This window comes from Triticum aestivum, chromosome 5A, assembly GCF_018294505.1.
Source record: "Triticum aestivum cultivar Chinese Spring chromosome 5A, IWGSC CS RefSeq v2.1, whole genome shotgun sequence".
Lineage (NCBI taxonomy): Eukaryota > Viridiplantae > Streptophyta > Magnoliopsida > Poales > Poaceae > Triticum > Triticum aestivum.
In genome coordinates, this window is record NC_057806.1 from 488,464,166 (window position 1) to 488,476,858 (window position 12,693).

At 44.1% G+C, this 12,693-nt stretch overlaps 1 protein-coding gene and 1 pseudogene across 1 annotated transcript; one reads left to right on the forward strand and one right to left on the reverse strand.

Moving 5' to 3' along the window:
- The first annotated feature begins 483 nt into the window (after positions 1-483).
- LOC123109282 (uncharacterized) lies at positions 484-622 on the forward strand (annotated as a pseudogene).
- Positions 623-7,316: 6,694 nt separating this feature from the next.
- LOC123107309 (protein RADIALIS-like 3) lies at positions 7,317-8,640 on the reverse strand. The gene is made up of 2 exons (XM_044529292.1): positions 8,307-8,640; positions 7,317-7,686 (listed from the first exon to the last, which is right to left on the reverse strand). The coding sequence occupies exon 1, from the start codon at positions 8,587-8,589 to the stop codon at positions 8,320-8,322; it is 270 nt and encodes an 89-aa protein (XP_044385227.1). The 5' UTR covers positions 8,590-8,640; the 3' UTR covers positions 7,317-7,686; positions 8,307-8,319.
- Between the last annotated feature and the right edge of the window lie 4,053 nt (positions 8,641-12,693).

A 12,693-nucleotide genomic window follows, 5' to 3' on the forward strand; every position in this document is an offset into this window, starting at 1 on the left:
CATCTTCAAGCTCCACCTCCTTTCCCTCGTCACCATTTGCACATAGCGTCACCGAGAAGCTCACGAGAGGGAACGAGGCGCTATGGCGCGCAACCATGCTCTCGGCGATCAGGGGGCGGAAATGCAGGGCTACCTCAACATCGACCAGGTAGTGCCCCCTCTGAATGTTGAAGTCACCTCCGACGATGGCAAGACCAAGTCGAAGGCACCCAACCCGGAGTTCTCCGCGTGGTACGCGAAGGATCAGCAGGTGTTCTCCTACCTGCTGTCCTCCCTGCCGCGCGAGATGGCCATCCAAGTGGCAACCTGCCACACCGCCGCCGAGCTCCGGAACACGGTGCAGGGGATGCTGGCCTCGCACACCCGCGCCCTCACCGTCAATGTCAGAGTTGCACTGGCGAATCTTCAGAAGGGCACTCCAACATCACTGAATATGTTGGTAAGATTAGATCTTTATGTGATGAACTTGTTGCTTCAGGAAAGAAAGTAGATGAGGAGGATGTTGTGTCTCATATCCTTGCTGGACTCGATGAGGAGTTCGACCCCGTGGTTTCTGCCATGTGCTCTCGGGTCGAGCCGGTGACCGTCCCCGAGCTGTACTCATAGCTTTTGAGCTTCGAGACACGTATGAATCTGCACGGCGGGTCCTCCCAGTCCTCTGCAAACACGGCCTCCCGCGAACGCTCCAACAAGCAGAACAACAGCAACGGCGGTGGCGGTGGTGACCGCGGTCGCAACTTCCCCAGGCAAGGCGGTGGCGGCGGCGGCGGTGGTGACCGCGGCCGCGGCAACTTCAACAAGCAGCCGAACCGCGGCAACATGGGGGGCAACAACGGTGGTGGCGGCGGGAACTACAACAACAATCCCGCTGCCAAGGTTGCTTGTCAGATCTGCGGCAAGCTCGGGCATCCAGCATGGAAGTGCTGGAAGCGCTATGACTCCTCCTATCAAGGAGGGGAAGAGCGCTCGGTGAACGTGGCGACGGCTCCCCAGTACGGCATGGACACGAACTGGTATATGGACAGCGGAGCCACTGACCATATCACCAGCGACTTGGAGAAGCTGACCGTCCGGGAGAGGTACACCGGCGGCGAACAAATCCACACCGCAAATGGATCAGGTATGACTATTGGTCACATTGGTCATACAACTATTTCAACCCCTGATCGTGATCTTCTTTTGAATGATGTCCTTCATGTTCCGGAGGCCACAAAAAATCTGATTTCTGCAAGTAAACTTGGCATCGATAATGATACCTTTGTTGAAATTCACCCTCATTTTTTCCTTCTAAAGGATCTGGAAACGAGGAGGGTCCTTCTTCGAGGCAGGGGTAGAGGAGGTCTCTATCCTGTCAAACACACCGGAGGAAACGTCAGGAAGCAAGTGCTAAGTGTCACTAGACCATCTTTGGACTGGTGGCACCGACGTTTTGGTCACCCATCTTCCATTGTTGTTAGGAAGATTCTTAGTGAAAATAAACTCCCGTGTGATAGTAATAATGAGAATAATCTTGTTTGTGACACATGCCAAAAAGGCAAAAGTCACCAGTTGCCTTATCCAAAATCTTTTAGTGAATCAAAGTTTCCTTTGGAACTCATTTTCTCTGATGTATGGGGTCCTGCCATTGAAACCGTAGGAAGAAAAAAAATACTACGTGAGTTTCATTGATGATTTCAGTAAATTTACCTGGATCTACCTAATCAAACATAAGTCTGAAGTTTTTCAGAAATTTCATGACTTCCAAAACCTCGTTGAAAGATAATTTGATAGAAAAATTCTTGCCCTTCAAACGGATTGGGGTGGAGAGTATGAGAAGTTGAATTCTTTTTTCACAAAAATTGGAATATCACATCATGTCTCCTGTCCTCATGCTCATCAGCAGAATGGATCAGCTGAGCGTAAACATCGACATATTGTCGAAGTTGGTTTGTCCTTGCTTGCTCAAGCCTCCATGCCATTAAAGTTCTAGGATGAGGCCTTCATTGCTGCTACCTATCTAATCAATAGGATGCCTAGCAAAGTCATAAATTTCGAAAATCCTCTCACTCGCATCTTTGGATGCGCATGCTGGCCTAATCTACGACCATACAATAATCACAAGCTCCAGTTTTGCTCCAAGCAATGCACATTCCTTGGATATAGTAATCTGCACAAGGGCTATAAATGTCTTGACATATCTACAGGACGAGTTTATATTTCTTGGGATGTAGTGTTCGATGAAAACACCTTTCCCTTTTCCACTCTCCATCCTAATGCAGGTGCTCGGCTACGTGCTGAAATCCTTTTGTTACCATCGGAGTTGCTTAATCCTTCTGATCATGGGGGAGAAAATGTTGATGATCATGTGATTAATAGTACTACTAATCCTGATAACTGTGTTGCAGAGCAAAATGCAAAAAATGCGGCAGAAAATCCTGGTCTAGCCTATGATTTTATGCAGCAAATAGGTCCAAACCAGGTTGGCATGGGACACGAGGGAGATCCTCTGGCTGCTTCTGATCCCGAGAGATCCTTTGGCAGCACACCTCCTGCGTGATCCCCTGCGCGGACGGATCCCCAGGCGGATCCTGTCGCCGCCGCTGGGGCCGCGGGTGGTGGACCTGAGGCTGGCGCGTCGGGACGTGACACACGGCGCGAGATGGGCACGCGGTCTGGAGAAACCGCGTCGGCTGGTGTGTCCCCACGCGGTGGGCCTGACCCATCGACGTCACCCCGCAGTGATGATGGCAGCGCATGGTCTCCTAGGCGCGTATCGCCTGGCGCGCCATCGCCTGCACGTGGGCCTGACCTATCGCTGTCGCCACCAGCACATGATCCCATGCCCGACCGAGCGGCAGTCGAGGGAGATCTGTTGGTGCGCTCGTCAGAGGTACGAGGTACCGAATCCTCTACGGCAACAGGATCTCCTGTGAATATAGGACGGCCCAGTACACGCTCGCAGAAAGGTATCTTCAAACCGCTTGTTCCTAAGGATGGAACAGCTAGGTATGATAAAATTTCAAGTTTGTGAACTTTGCTGCTGCTAGAGAGCCAAGAGATTTAACAGAAGCTTTAAATGATAAAAACTGGAAACATGCTATGGAGATAGAGTATGATGCACTTATGAGAAATCGCACTTAGCATCTAGTTCCACCTAAACGAGGAAGAAATGTTATAGATTGTAAATGGGTGTACAAAATAAAAAGGAATTCTGATGGTACCATAGACAGGTATAAAGCTAGACTAGTTGCTAAAGGGTTCAAACAACGCTATGGTATTGATTATGAGGACACCTTTAGTCCTGTTGTGAAGGCAGCTACTATCAGGCTTGTTTTGTCCATTGTTGTCTCCAGGGGATGGAGCCTTCGTCAATTGGATGTACAGAATGCGTTCTTGCATGGCGTTCTCGAGGAAGAGGTCTATATGCGACAGCCACCTGGTTTTGTGGATGGCATCAAATCTCAACATGTGTGTAAATTGGACAAAGCTCTGTATGGCTTGAAACAGGCACCCAGGGCTTGGTACTCTAGATTGAGTATGAAACTGCAACAACTTGGCTTTCGACCCTCAAAGGGAGATACTTCTTTATTCTTCTTCAAGAAAGGGAAGGTGATCATCTTCATGCTCATTTATGTAGATGATATAATTGTTGCTAGCTCATCACAAGAAGCCACCTCAGCTTTACTTAAGAATTTGAAAAATGAGTTTGCTCTTAAGGACCTAGGAGAACTAAGTTACTTTCTAGGTATTGAAGTTAAAAAGGCACATGATGGTATTCTGTTAACTCAAGAGAAATATGCTAGAGACATAATCAAGCGTGTAGGCATGAAGGATTGCAAACCTACAAGCACACCTCTGTCTACAACTGAAAAATTATCATTGCATGAAGGAGAAAAGTTGAGCCCAGAAGAAGGAACCAAATACAGAAGTATAGTTGGTGCACTTCAATATTTAACCTTAACAAGACCTGACATAGCTTACTCTGTTAATAAGGTTTGTCAGTTCTTGCATGCTCCTACATCCTTACACTGGACAGATGTGAATACATTCAAGGAAGTGCTGGAACAGGTCTCAGAATATGCAAGTCACCTTCAACGACAGTAAGTGCTTTTTCTGATGCAGATTGGATAGGGTGTCCTGATGATAGGAGATCTACTGGTGGGTTTGCTGTGTTCTTTGGCTCTAACCTCATATCATGGAATGCAAAGAAACAAGCAACAATTTCTCGTTCTAGCACTGAAGCAAAATATAAGCCTCTTGCAAATGCAACAGCTGAGGTAATGTGGGTAGAAACCCTACTAGATGAGTTGGGCGTCGAAAAACCACATATCTCTTGTCTCTGGTGTGATAATCTTGGAGCAACATATCTTTCTGCTAACCCTGTGCTTCATGCAAGGACGAAACACATAGAAATTGATTTTCATTTTGTTAGAGAAAGAGTTGCAAGAAAAATGCTAGAGATCAGATTCATTCCAACAGGGGATCAAGTTGCTGATGGTTTTACAAAACCTCTACAAGTTCGACAACTACAAGCGTTCAAGAACAATCTCAACCTTGACACGTTCAGATTGAGGGAGGATGTTAGACGATAGACTTGTAGTCGTGTCAACTTGTATCAATATTGTGTACGTGTGATCCGTTGTAAACATGGCCGGTGGTTAGACTAGATTGATATCTATCTCTTTATCTTGTGTATAACTTGGAACAGAGGTCAAGGCTAATAACCACCGGCCGAACCTTATAATCTTGTGCTATATAACACGTACGAGTCCCTGCTAGAGTGCATACGCTTCCACCAATTTTTTCAGTGGCTGCGTGCGCTAGTCAAGACACAAAGCATAGACCACGGGTACAAACCCAGTACAAAACCACTAGAAGAACAGTGATCTCCGTGTTGTGAGGCTCGTAGGTATGTAGTACTCCCTTAGTGATCTAAACGCTTTTATATTAGTTTACGGAGGGAGTACACAACAGAGTGAGCTGATCAAGCAGCGTACTTATGTATTTCAGAAAGCATGAGCTCTGCCTAGCTAGCAGAAATTTGCCCTAAGTAAAGTAGCTGACAAGATGCATTTCAGAAAGGAGGTTCAAAAATCAGAATATGACAGGGGGATCCTGTCATCCTGAAACCGCGCTTTATGCGGATTATATTCCAGCGAGATCGATCTGTTCGGCCCATGCCTCCCCTATCTACTGTACTGGGGCAAGATGCCCGGTTTCTTTGGTCCACGGCCAGCACCAGAAGGACCGGAGCGCCTCCACGTGAGCTAGCTAGCTAGCTTCTCCTGTAAAGATGGAATATGTGGCAGCGGAATCTCTGCATGGTGGCGTTGGAAAAATCTCGCAATGCCATGGCCCCCGTGGCCAACCGCCGAACATGAGCAGAGTCACAGGACCATGGATAGAAGACGTCGCAACCTCATCGTGGCATATGGTCAAATTCCTTCTCCAAACATATTGGAGTCGTGGCCGGGGAGACCCATTCTTTCTTTTTGGTCTTAGAAGTTGGAATAGATTCTATCAATTGGCGGCTACACATTGGATGGTTGGGATTATGCCAGGATGCAAGGTGCATCAACAGCTACCTACTGCTACAGAGAACGTTGCTGCAAAAATGTGGTAGTATATTTTATTTTATTTTTGTAAGCGGCGCCGTAAAGCACTCTATTGGTTAGAGCAACACTAGCCGATCTTCTAAAAATAAGGAGTATTCTGCTGAGTAAAGCTTAGTGGGGTATTTTTACTCCACTAACTGTTGGCCGGACCTAGCCAATTTCCTTAATATAATGGAGTAATTCACGTAAATTCGATTTGGATATGGTGGACATAGATCTTCTAACCGAAATTATACACATAATTCACATTAACAATCCACCAAAACATAGTCTAGTTGAAACACAAACTTACACCTTACTAATCTGACTTCACGAGGGCCAGCCAGTCCGCTCTAGACATCCCAACACCCATGGGGTCAGGCCCTGTGCCATCGTCGTCATAGTTGAGAAAGATTCTTCGCCATTCTTCAACGTCGACATCATCATTGCTGCCGCCAACGTCATTGCCTCCTCCGTTGTCCTCCTCGTCACTTGAGAGGACCGTTTAGATCACTACTAGGTGTTATATTAGTTTACATAGTAGTGAAGAATTGGAGATCGATCTCATCCCCTTCATGATATGAACTCCAGATTTGTCATCTTCGAAAGGTTCTGCACCGTCTGGCAATCAGTCTCAACAATAATAAATTGAAAAGTGAAAACCATGCTCCACCGTAAGCACAATGGCATCTTTGCAAACAAGAAGCACACAACAAACATGAGATTTATTTTCCAAAATGGAGGTTAAAACCCCCGGCCTCTCAATCAATAGATTCATACATTCATCTTTATTAAATTATTTAACAAAGGTCTGACGAGAACATACACCAAATAACTCGAAGCCACCACCCAAACCTACAAACTCGACAACGGGGAATGGCATCACTCCCCACCATTTAGAACCGGGCTCACCATGGTCTGCTTGCATGATGTACCCGGAGCATAGTCCTGATGCAGCGGACCCGATGCGTACACCACATGCACACGCTTCAAAAGTCGCCACCCCATCGATCCGCTGACTCATCTCGAGGAAAGAGATCCACATTATACTTTCTAGGAGGACCGACCATCGACGCCGCCACGGTGCAAAACATGCTACCGCCCTATCCTCGTCCATCCGTTCGCATCCGTCGCTAAGATTGTGCTACACAATGCCGCCAAGATCCGTTGTCGTCAACGCGGTTGACGCCACGCCGCTCCAACTTCCAACCTCCACACCACCGCCATCGCTCGAGCCTCTGGAGCCCACCGCCCACAGCCACACTCTCCCTAAAACCCAAACCTCCAAGACGGCACCTCCATGGAGGGTACGGCGCACATGGGGCCACCACTGCCCAATCCAAGGCTGGAAACATAGATGAAGTTCGGTTTTGGGATGATACTTAAACATGTTTGTGGCTTTACATTGGTTGCTTTGGTTATGTAGAAATAATATGGTCGTTAATAATACAGGAACGTACGATCTCCTAGATCTACCGCTGATGAGGAAGGGAGCTACCACGTCAAGGTAAGATCTAGGACACACTTGAATGCCATCCGGCCGTTATTATAAATGTTCATATAGTTTTCTATAAACTTGGTCAAACTTTTCAAAATTTGACTTCAGTCAAAGCTAATATGCGAAATAAGTAAAACGGAGGGAGTACACAAGTTATCAGATGGCACATAGTCATACCCACATCTACTCCATCTTCGTTGGAAGGGATCAATAGTGATAACATGTAAAGTACAAAGTAAACATCGGAGTCTTGAACCAACTGATATTGGCAAACAGGAATATTCTACCAGCACAAGTTCATAAACAGTACACACAAGTACTGGGAATTTACATCACTGTTGTTTACTCCAAAACTTACTGGGGAGGAGTAATACTGTACACAATGAAAAATACAAGCTACCGTCTGCAAGACCAAGCGCAATTGATTTGCTTACAAACCTAATATTATATTATGTACACACATATGTTTTCTTCTTTTATTCCTAACCAAGTGCCCACAATTTTCGTTATACGGTACATAATTACGCTTGCTTCAGTAACATAGTCCCAGCTAAGGACTAGGTTATCAACACATTATCCTGTTTGCAGGATCTTCAGAATTCAGAAGCTTTCCTCCTGGAAAGAAAAATACAACGAGAGAGGTACCTTGTAAGTTAACTTATCTCAACTTCTCAAATCTAGAACTGGGCTACATTAACATTTGCATTTCCATAGGAGAAACATGCCCTTATTTGGATAGTTTTGTGTGAATGCTAGGCTTGGCAAAAATGAATTCCACTGGATACCTCTCTATATATGTTCTGCAATCTGGGATATGCACCGCTGCAATCTGGTTTTTGGCCCTAAAGGGTGTGCAAAACAGACTTCAATTCCCAGCCTTATGCAGGGACGCAGGAACTCTAAGAAAGGGGTCTCTAAGATTAGCGCATCCATGCAAGCAAATTGTGCGTGCATGATGCTGTTCATGTTCAAGGTTCCTGGTCCGGGCTTAAATTATGTGCAATAATAATAGTGCAATCACACTGATGTTTGCAGTGCATCTGGAGCAGAAACAGCCAAGGAATCGACAGCATTGACAACAAGCGGCATTCCATTGCTGTTTCTTTGTTAATTGAGAACGTCAACCTAGCTAGGGCATGCTCTACCTTTATTATGACAATTGATTGAGATCGCTATATATCTTTCACACATAAATTGTAGAAAAGAGACAAGGATCAGGTTGGGGTTTTGGTTACCTTGGTTGATGAATCAGTTCCAAGCCCCCTGGCCCTGGGTGTTGTACTTGGGGAAAGGGACCCTGCCGGAGTCGATCAGCTTGATGTCGCTATCAAGGATCTCGTAGTGGCGGCGCACCTCGTCGGCCGTCTTGGTGCCGCCCATGGCGCGGGACACCTTGAGCCAGCGGTCGGGCGTGCCCTCGCCGTAGTAGGCGAGTGCATCCTCGAACAGCTTATTCTCTTTCTTGCTCCACTCCGGGTTGGCGCCGCCGCGGGATGAGCTCCTCGACCCAGAAGACATCTCCAACTGAGCTACGTTTGCGCTGACTGATGGTTTTTGCACTTGAGAAGCTCCGGCGGTTATGGTTTGATGATCACTGTGCTGCTTCGGTGCCCGCTATTTATAGGCGCTTGGGGCGCCGCCCCGACGGCCTCGCCTTGTTGCTCGAATGGTATCGGGATTGCCATCGGCTTGACGATTGAAAGGTCAATGTGGCTAATTAGATTCTGATTCTGAACTTTTTTGGACGAAGGTGCTTCCTTGGGAATGTAGATTCTGGTGCTGCGATCCGCTTGGAATGACACATAGGGGTGCACATAATTGGTAGATCCCGCACCCCCTCTGCGCGGACAAAGGAGCACGATCGATCCACGTCGACGTCTAAAATGCATGGCACCTGTGGACTACCAGAAACAAATTACTATTCTCTTCGTTTTTATTTACTCTGCATATTAGAGTTGACTGAAGTCAAACTTTATAAAATTTGATCAAGTTTATAGAAAACAATATAAATATTTACCATAATAAATATATATGATGTGAAAGTACATTCAATAATAAATCTAATGGTATTGATTTGTTATTGTGTATGTTCATATTTTTGTTTATAAAAACTTTGTCAAAGTTTACAAAGCTTGACTTTGACCAGAACTAATAAGCGGATTAAATAAAAACGGAGCGAGTATTGAAAAGGTGTTCCCTAGCTCGGTGGCTAACGTTATCTTCAAATTATCCATGCTTTTGCAGCAGTGGAAATTTCTGATTAAGAAGGCTGACAAGGCGGCATTGGAGGCCCTCATCGATAGTTTGCGTGCAACTGCTATATTTCTCTCCGAAAGGGAACGGGCCAGGGCATCATAGTTCCTGTTGCTTTCCTTCAGCATGCCTTCCCTCAGTTAAATTGTCCTTTTGGGTTATCCTCGGGCCTGCATGCCTTGTTGCCAGTTGTGGCAGTTCTTTTTTGGTTGTGGGTTAATACTGTTGTTGTATGGTTTGGCTTGGTTGTGACTCTCATTGCCTGATGGTTTTATTAATTTAAAGTCAGGCAACGGCCTTTTCTCTAAAAGGTTAAGGAAGCCCAGTTCCAAACCCCGGCGCCATTTTTTATTTTCTTCAACCATGCTTAACCCCTTTCCATTACTCTTGTAACGAAAATACAGTTGTTCAAGAGATTCATCAGAAGGGAAAACGAGAAAGGGAAAAAGAGCAAGTTATGTACTAACAAGAAACCCACCACGCACGCCTCCAATCGAAATGTGCACTACGGAGCGAAAATCTGTTAGCACCTAACATAGAAGCTACACTTCGCCAGCAGATCAGCAACATCTAAGACAAAAGATTACAGATCTAAGCAGACATGGAGTTTTTGATTCCAAGCTCACATACACCCGGGTGGACAGTAAAATCCAAAAAAAATAGTAGGAAAATTTTGCGATTAACATTGATTTATTTTAACCCGTGTGCAAATTGGTTACGGAATGGTATTCACGGAGATCTGGGGAAAAGACAAAATCGATGCTCCAAAATGCTTCCAAATTTAGTTTTTTAAATTGCAAAATAATAATAGAACAAAATACTATTTTGGAAGCACTTTGGAGCATCAATTTTTTTTGAATGATAAACCCCCTTTGTGTGACAAGTTTCCGGTGTTATTCAACATATGTAACCATCATGACTGCACAGTTCGAGATTGTCTTGCAGCTGATGAGTCTACTTTCTTTAGGGGATGGTCACTTGATTTACACCAACAATGGGAAGGTGTTAAGAATGAGGTGAGGAATCTACGCACACTTGGTGATGGTAATAAGGTTTACTGGGCAAGAAACTTCTTTTTACAACAGATTCAGATAATACAATTGTACGAGAGATTCAGAAGGAAACGAGAAAGGGAAAAAGAGCGAGTTGTGCACTAACAAGAAACCCACCATGCACGCCTCCAATCGAAATGTGTGCACTATGGAGCGAAAACCTGTTAGTGCCTAACATAGAACCTACACTATGCCAATGGATCAACAGCATCTAAAACAAAACATTACCGATCTGAGGGGACATGGAGTTTCTGATTCGAAGCTCACATACACCTGGGTGGACAGTAAAATCTAAAAAACAATAGGAAAAAATTGCGATTAACATTGATGAGTTTTTAACCGATGTGCAAATTTCATGATGGAATGGTATTCATGGAGATCTGGGGGGGACAAAATCGATACTCCAAAATAGTCTTTTGTTTTATTATTAAAAATACTAATTTTGGAAGCATTTTGGATCATCAATTTTTTTAATGATAAACCCCCTTTTGTGACAAGTATCCTATGTTATTCAACATATATAACCATCATGATTGCACAACGAGAGATTGTCTTGCAGCTAATGAGTCTACATACCTTCTTGAGGGGATTATCACTTGATTTACACCAACAATGGGGAGGTGTTAAGAATGAACTGAGGAATCTACTCACACCTGGTGATGGTAATGAGGTTTACTAGGGCTAGGCAAGAAACTTGTTTTTACAACTAAATCAATATATGATATGATGGCATGAGATTCTAGGGGAGGAATTGTAATTGCATCTGGAAAGCTAAAACCCCTCAATACCCAGATATTCTTATTCCAGTTATTCAAAAATGTTGCACGGCTAGAGATGTTATGAAAAGGAGAAAATGGAGTGGTAATCCTAACTGTTCATGTTGTGATCAATATGAGTCTGCTCAGCATCTTTTTTCTTCTTCTGTCAAGTGGGTTGTGGGTAGAGTTGTTTGGCTTACTGTAGGCTCGGTTTTTGGTACTCATCTATGCCCCAATAATATCTGGTAATATTGCCAATGGTGTTATGCTTTCTTTCGTGATCATGGATGTTTATTAACTATTACTTTGGTTGTTGTTGTCTGAGCTATTTGGAACTAACGCAACAAAGCTAGAAGACTTTTGAGCATCATGCCTCGTTGCACAAATCCTCATCATTGCCACTGCGTTGATCTTCAGCAATCCTCAACCTTCCTTTGAAGCATCCATATTCTTGACTTTTTGAGTACCTGTGAAGACAACATGGAAGCACAAGCATCAAATACAATCTCAAAAGGAGTTCGCATAATCTTATTCTCGGAGGTAGGTGCTGATCTGCAAGTGCTACTGTAGCCTTTCTTCTGGGTCATTTTGGAGTCATTATGGACGTGAGGTATGTCCTACCCCTCTTTTTACGAGCTTGAAATACCCATTCTAGTTGTAGTAGTGAGCATGTGTGATATATCTAGGTGGGGGTAGGTCTTGAAAATAATTATAAAGTTTGTATTCTCTTGGCTAAATTAGTTAAGTAGCTATTCTTCTCTTTCATTTAGTTAACAAAGACTTGTTGTGGGGCCAATTTTATAAGAAGTGAGGATAACAAGATAATCATGGACCACAAGAAAGTATTTTGAAAAAACTTGGATATTGAGAATTTGTGTTAAAGAAGCTAGTATTAGAGACACTTGACTCCATGGTATTTAATTTGATAGACTCAATAGTGCTTACAGATAGAATTGTCTAGAGGAATCAAGTTAGAGGTGATTGAGATTATTACATGCCAAAACTGTTGTGCAATTACATAAGATATTGCTCTATGCATGCCTTACTGAACCATTAATGCTCATCTCAAGAAATGCTAACGACTCTGCTGGCCTATGAATGAACCAGAGTTTAACTTGGATTTAGTCTATTGAGTTGGTTAATGTTTTGTACCAAAAATGTTATAATGGTTTAATTTTTGGCTTTATCAAGAGGATGCATTTCTGTGAAAAGATGGGTACTCCTCTGTCCAGTTATCATACACACATATGGGATAAAACCTAGTATCAGTCATGAGTGTCGTATTCCCCACAACAATAACTCAAATGCACATTCACACTTTTTGGCATGGTCTTGTAACTTAAAACAAAAGTTCCAGCAAAGAATGAATGAAGGAGCACTATTGCGCCTTGAGAGGTGATGTTCGTGGGTTTAGTGAGTTACTCTAGCACCACACTTTCTTTCACTTGCTTCTCATGTCTGTAATTATCTTTTCATTACAAAGTTCTTCCCAAGTGTTCCCAGCAAGAAAGTGGTAGCTAGACGAAATATAGTAATTGCTAGTTGGCTACTTTGATCAA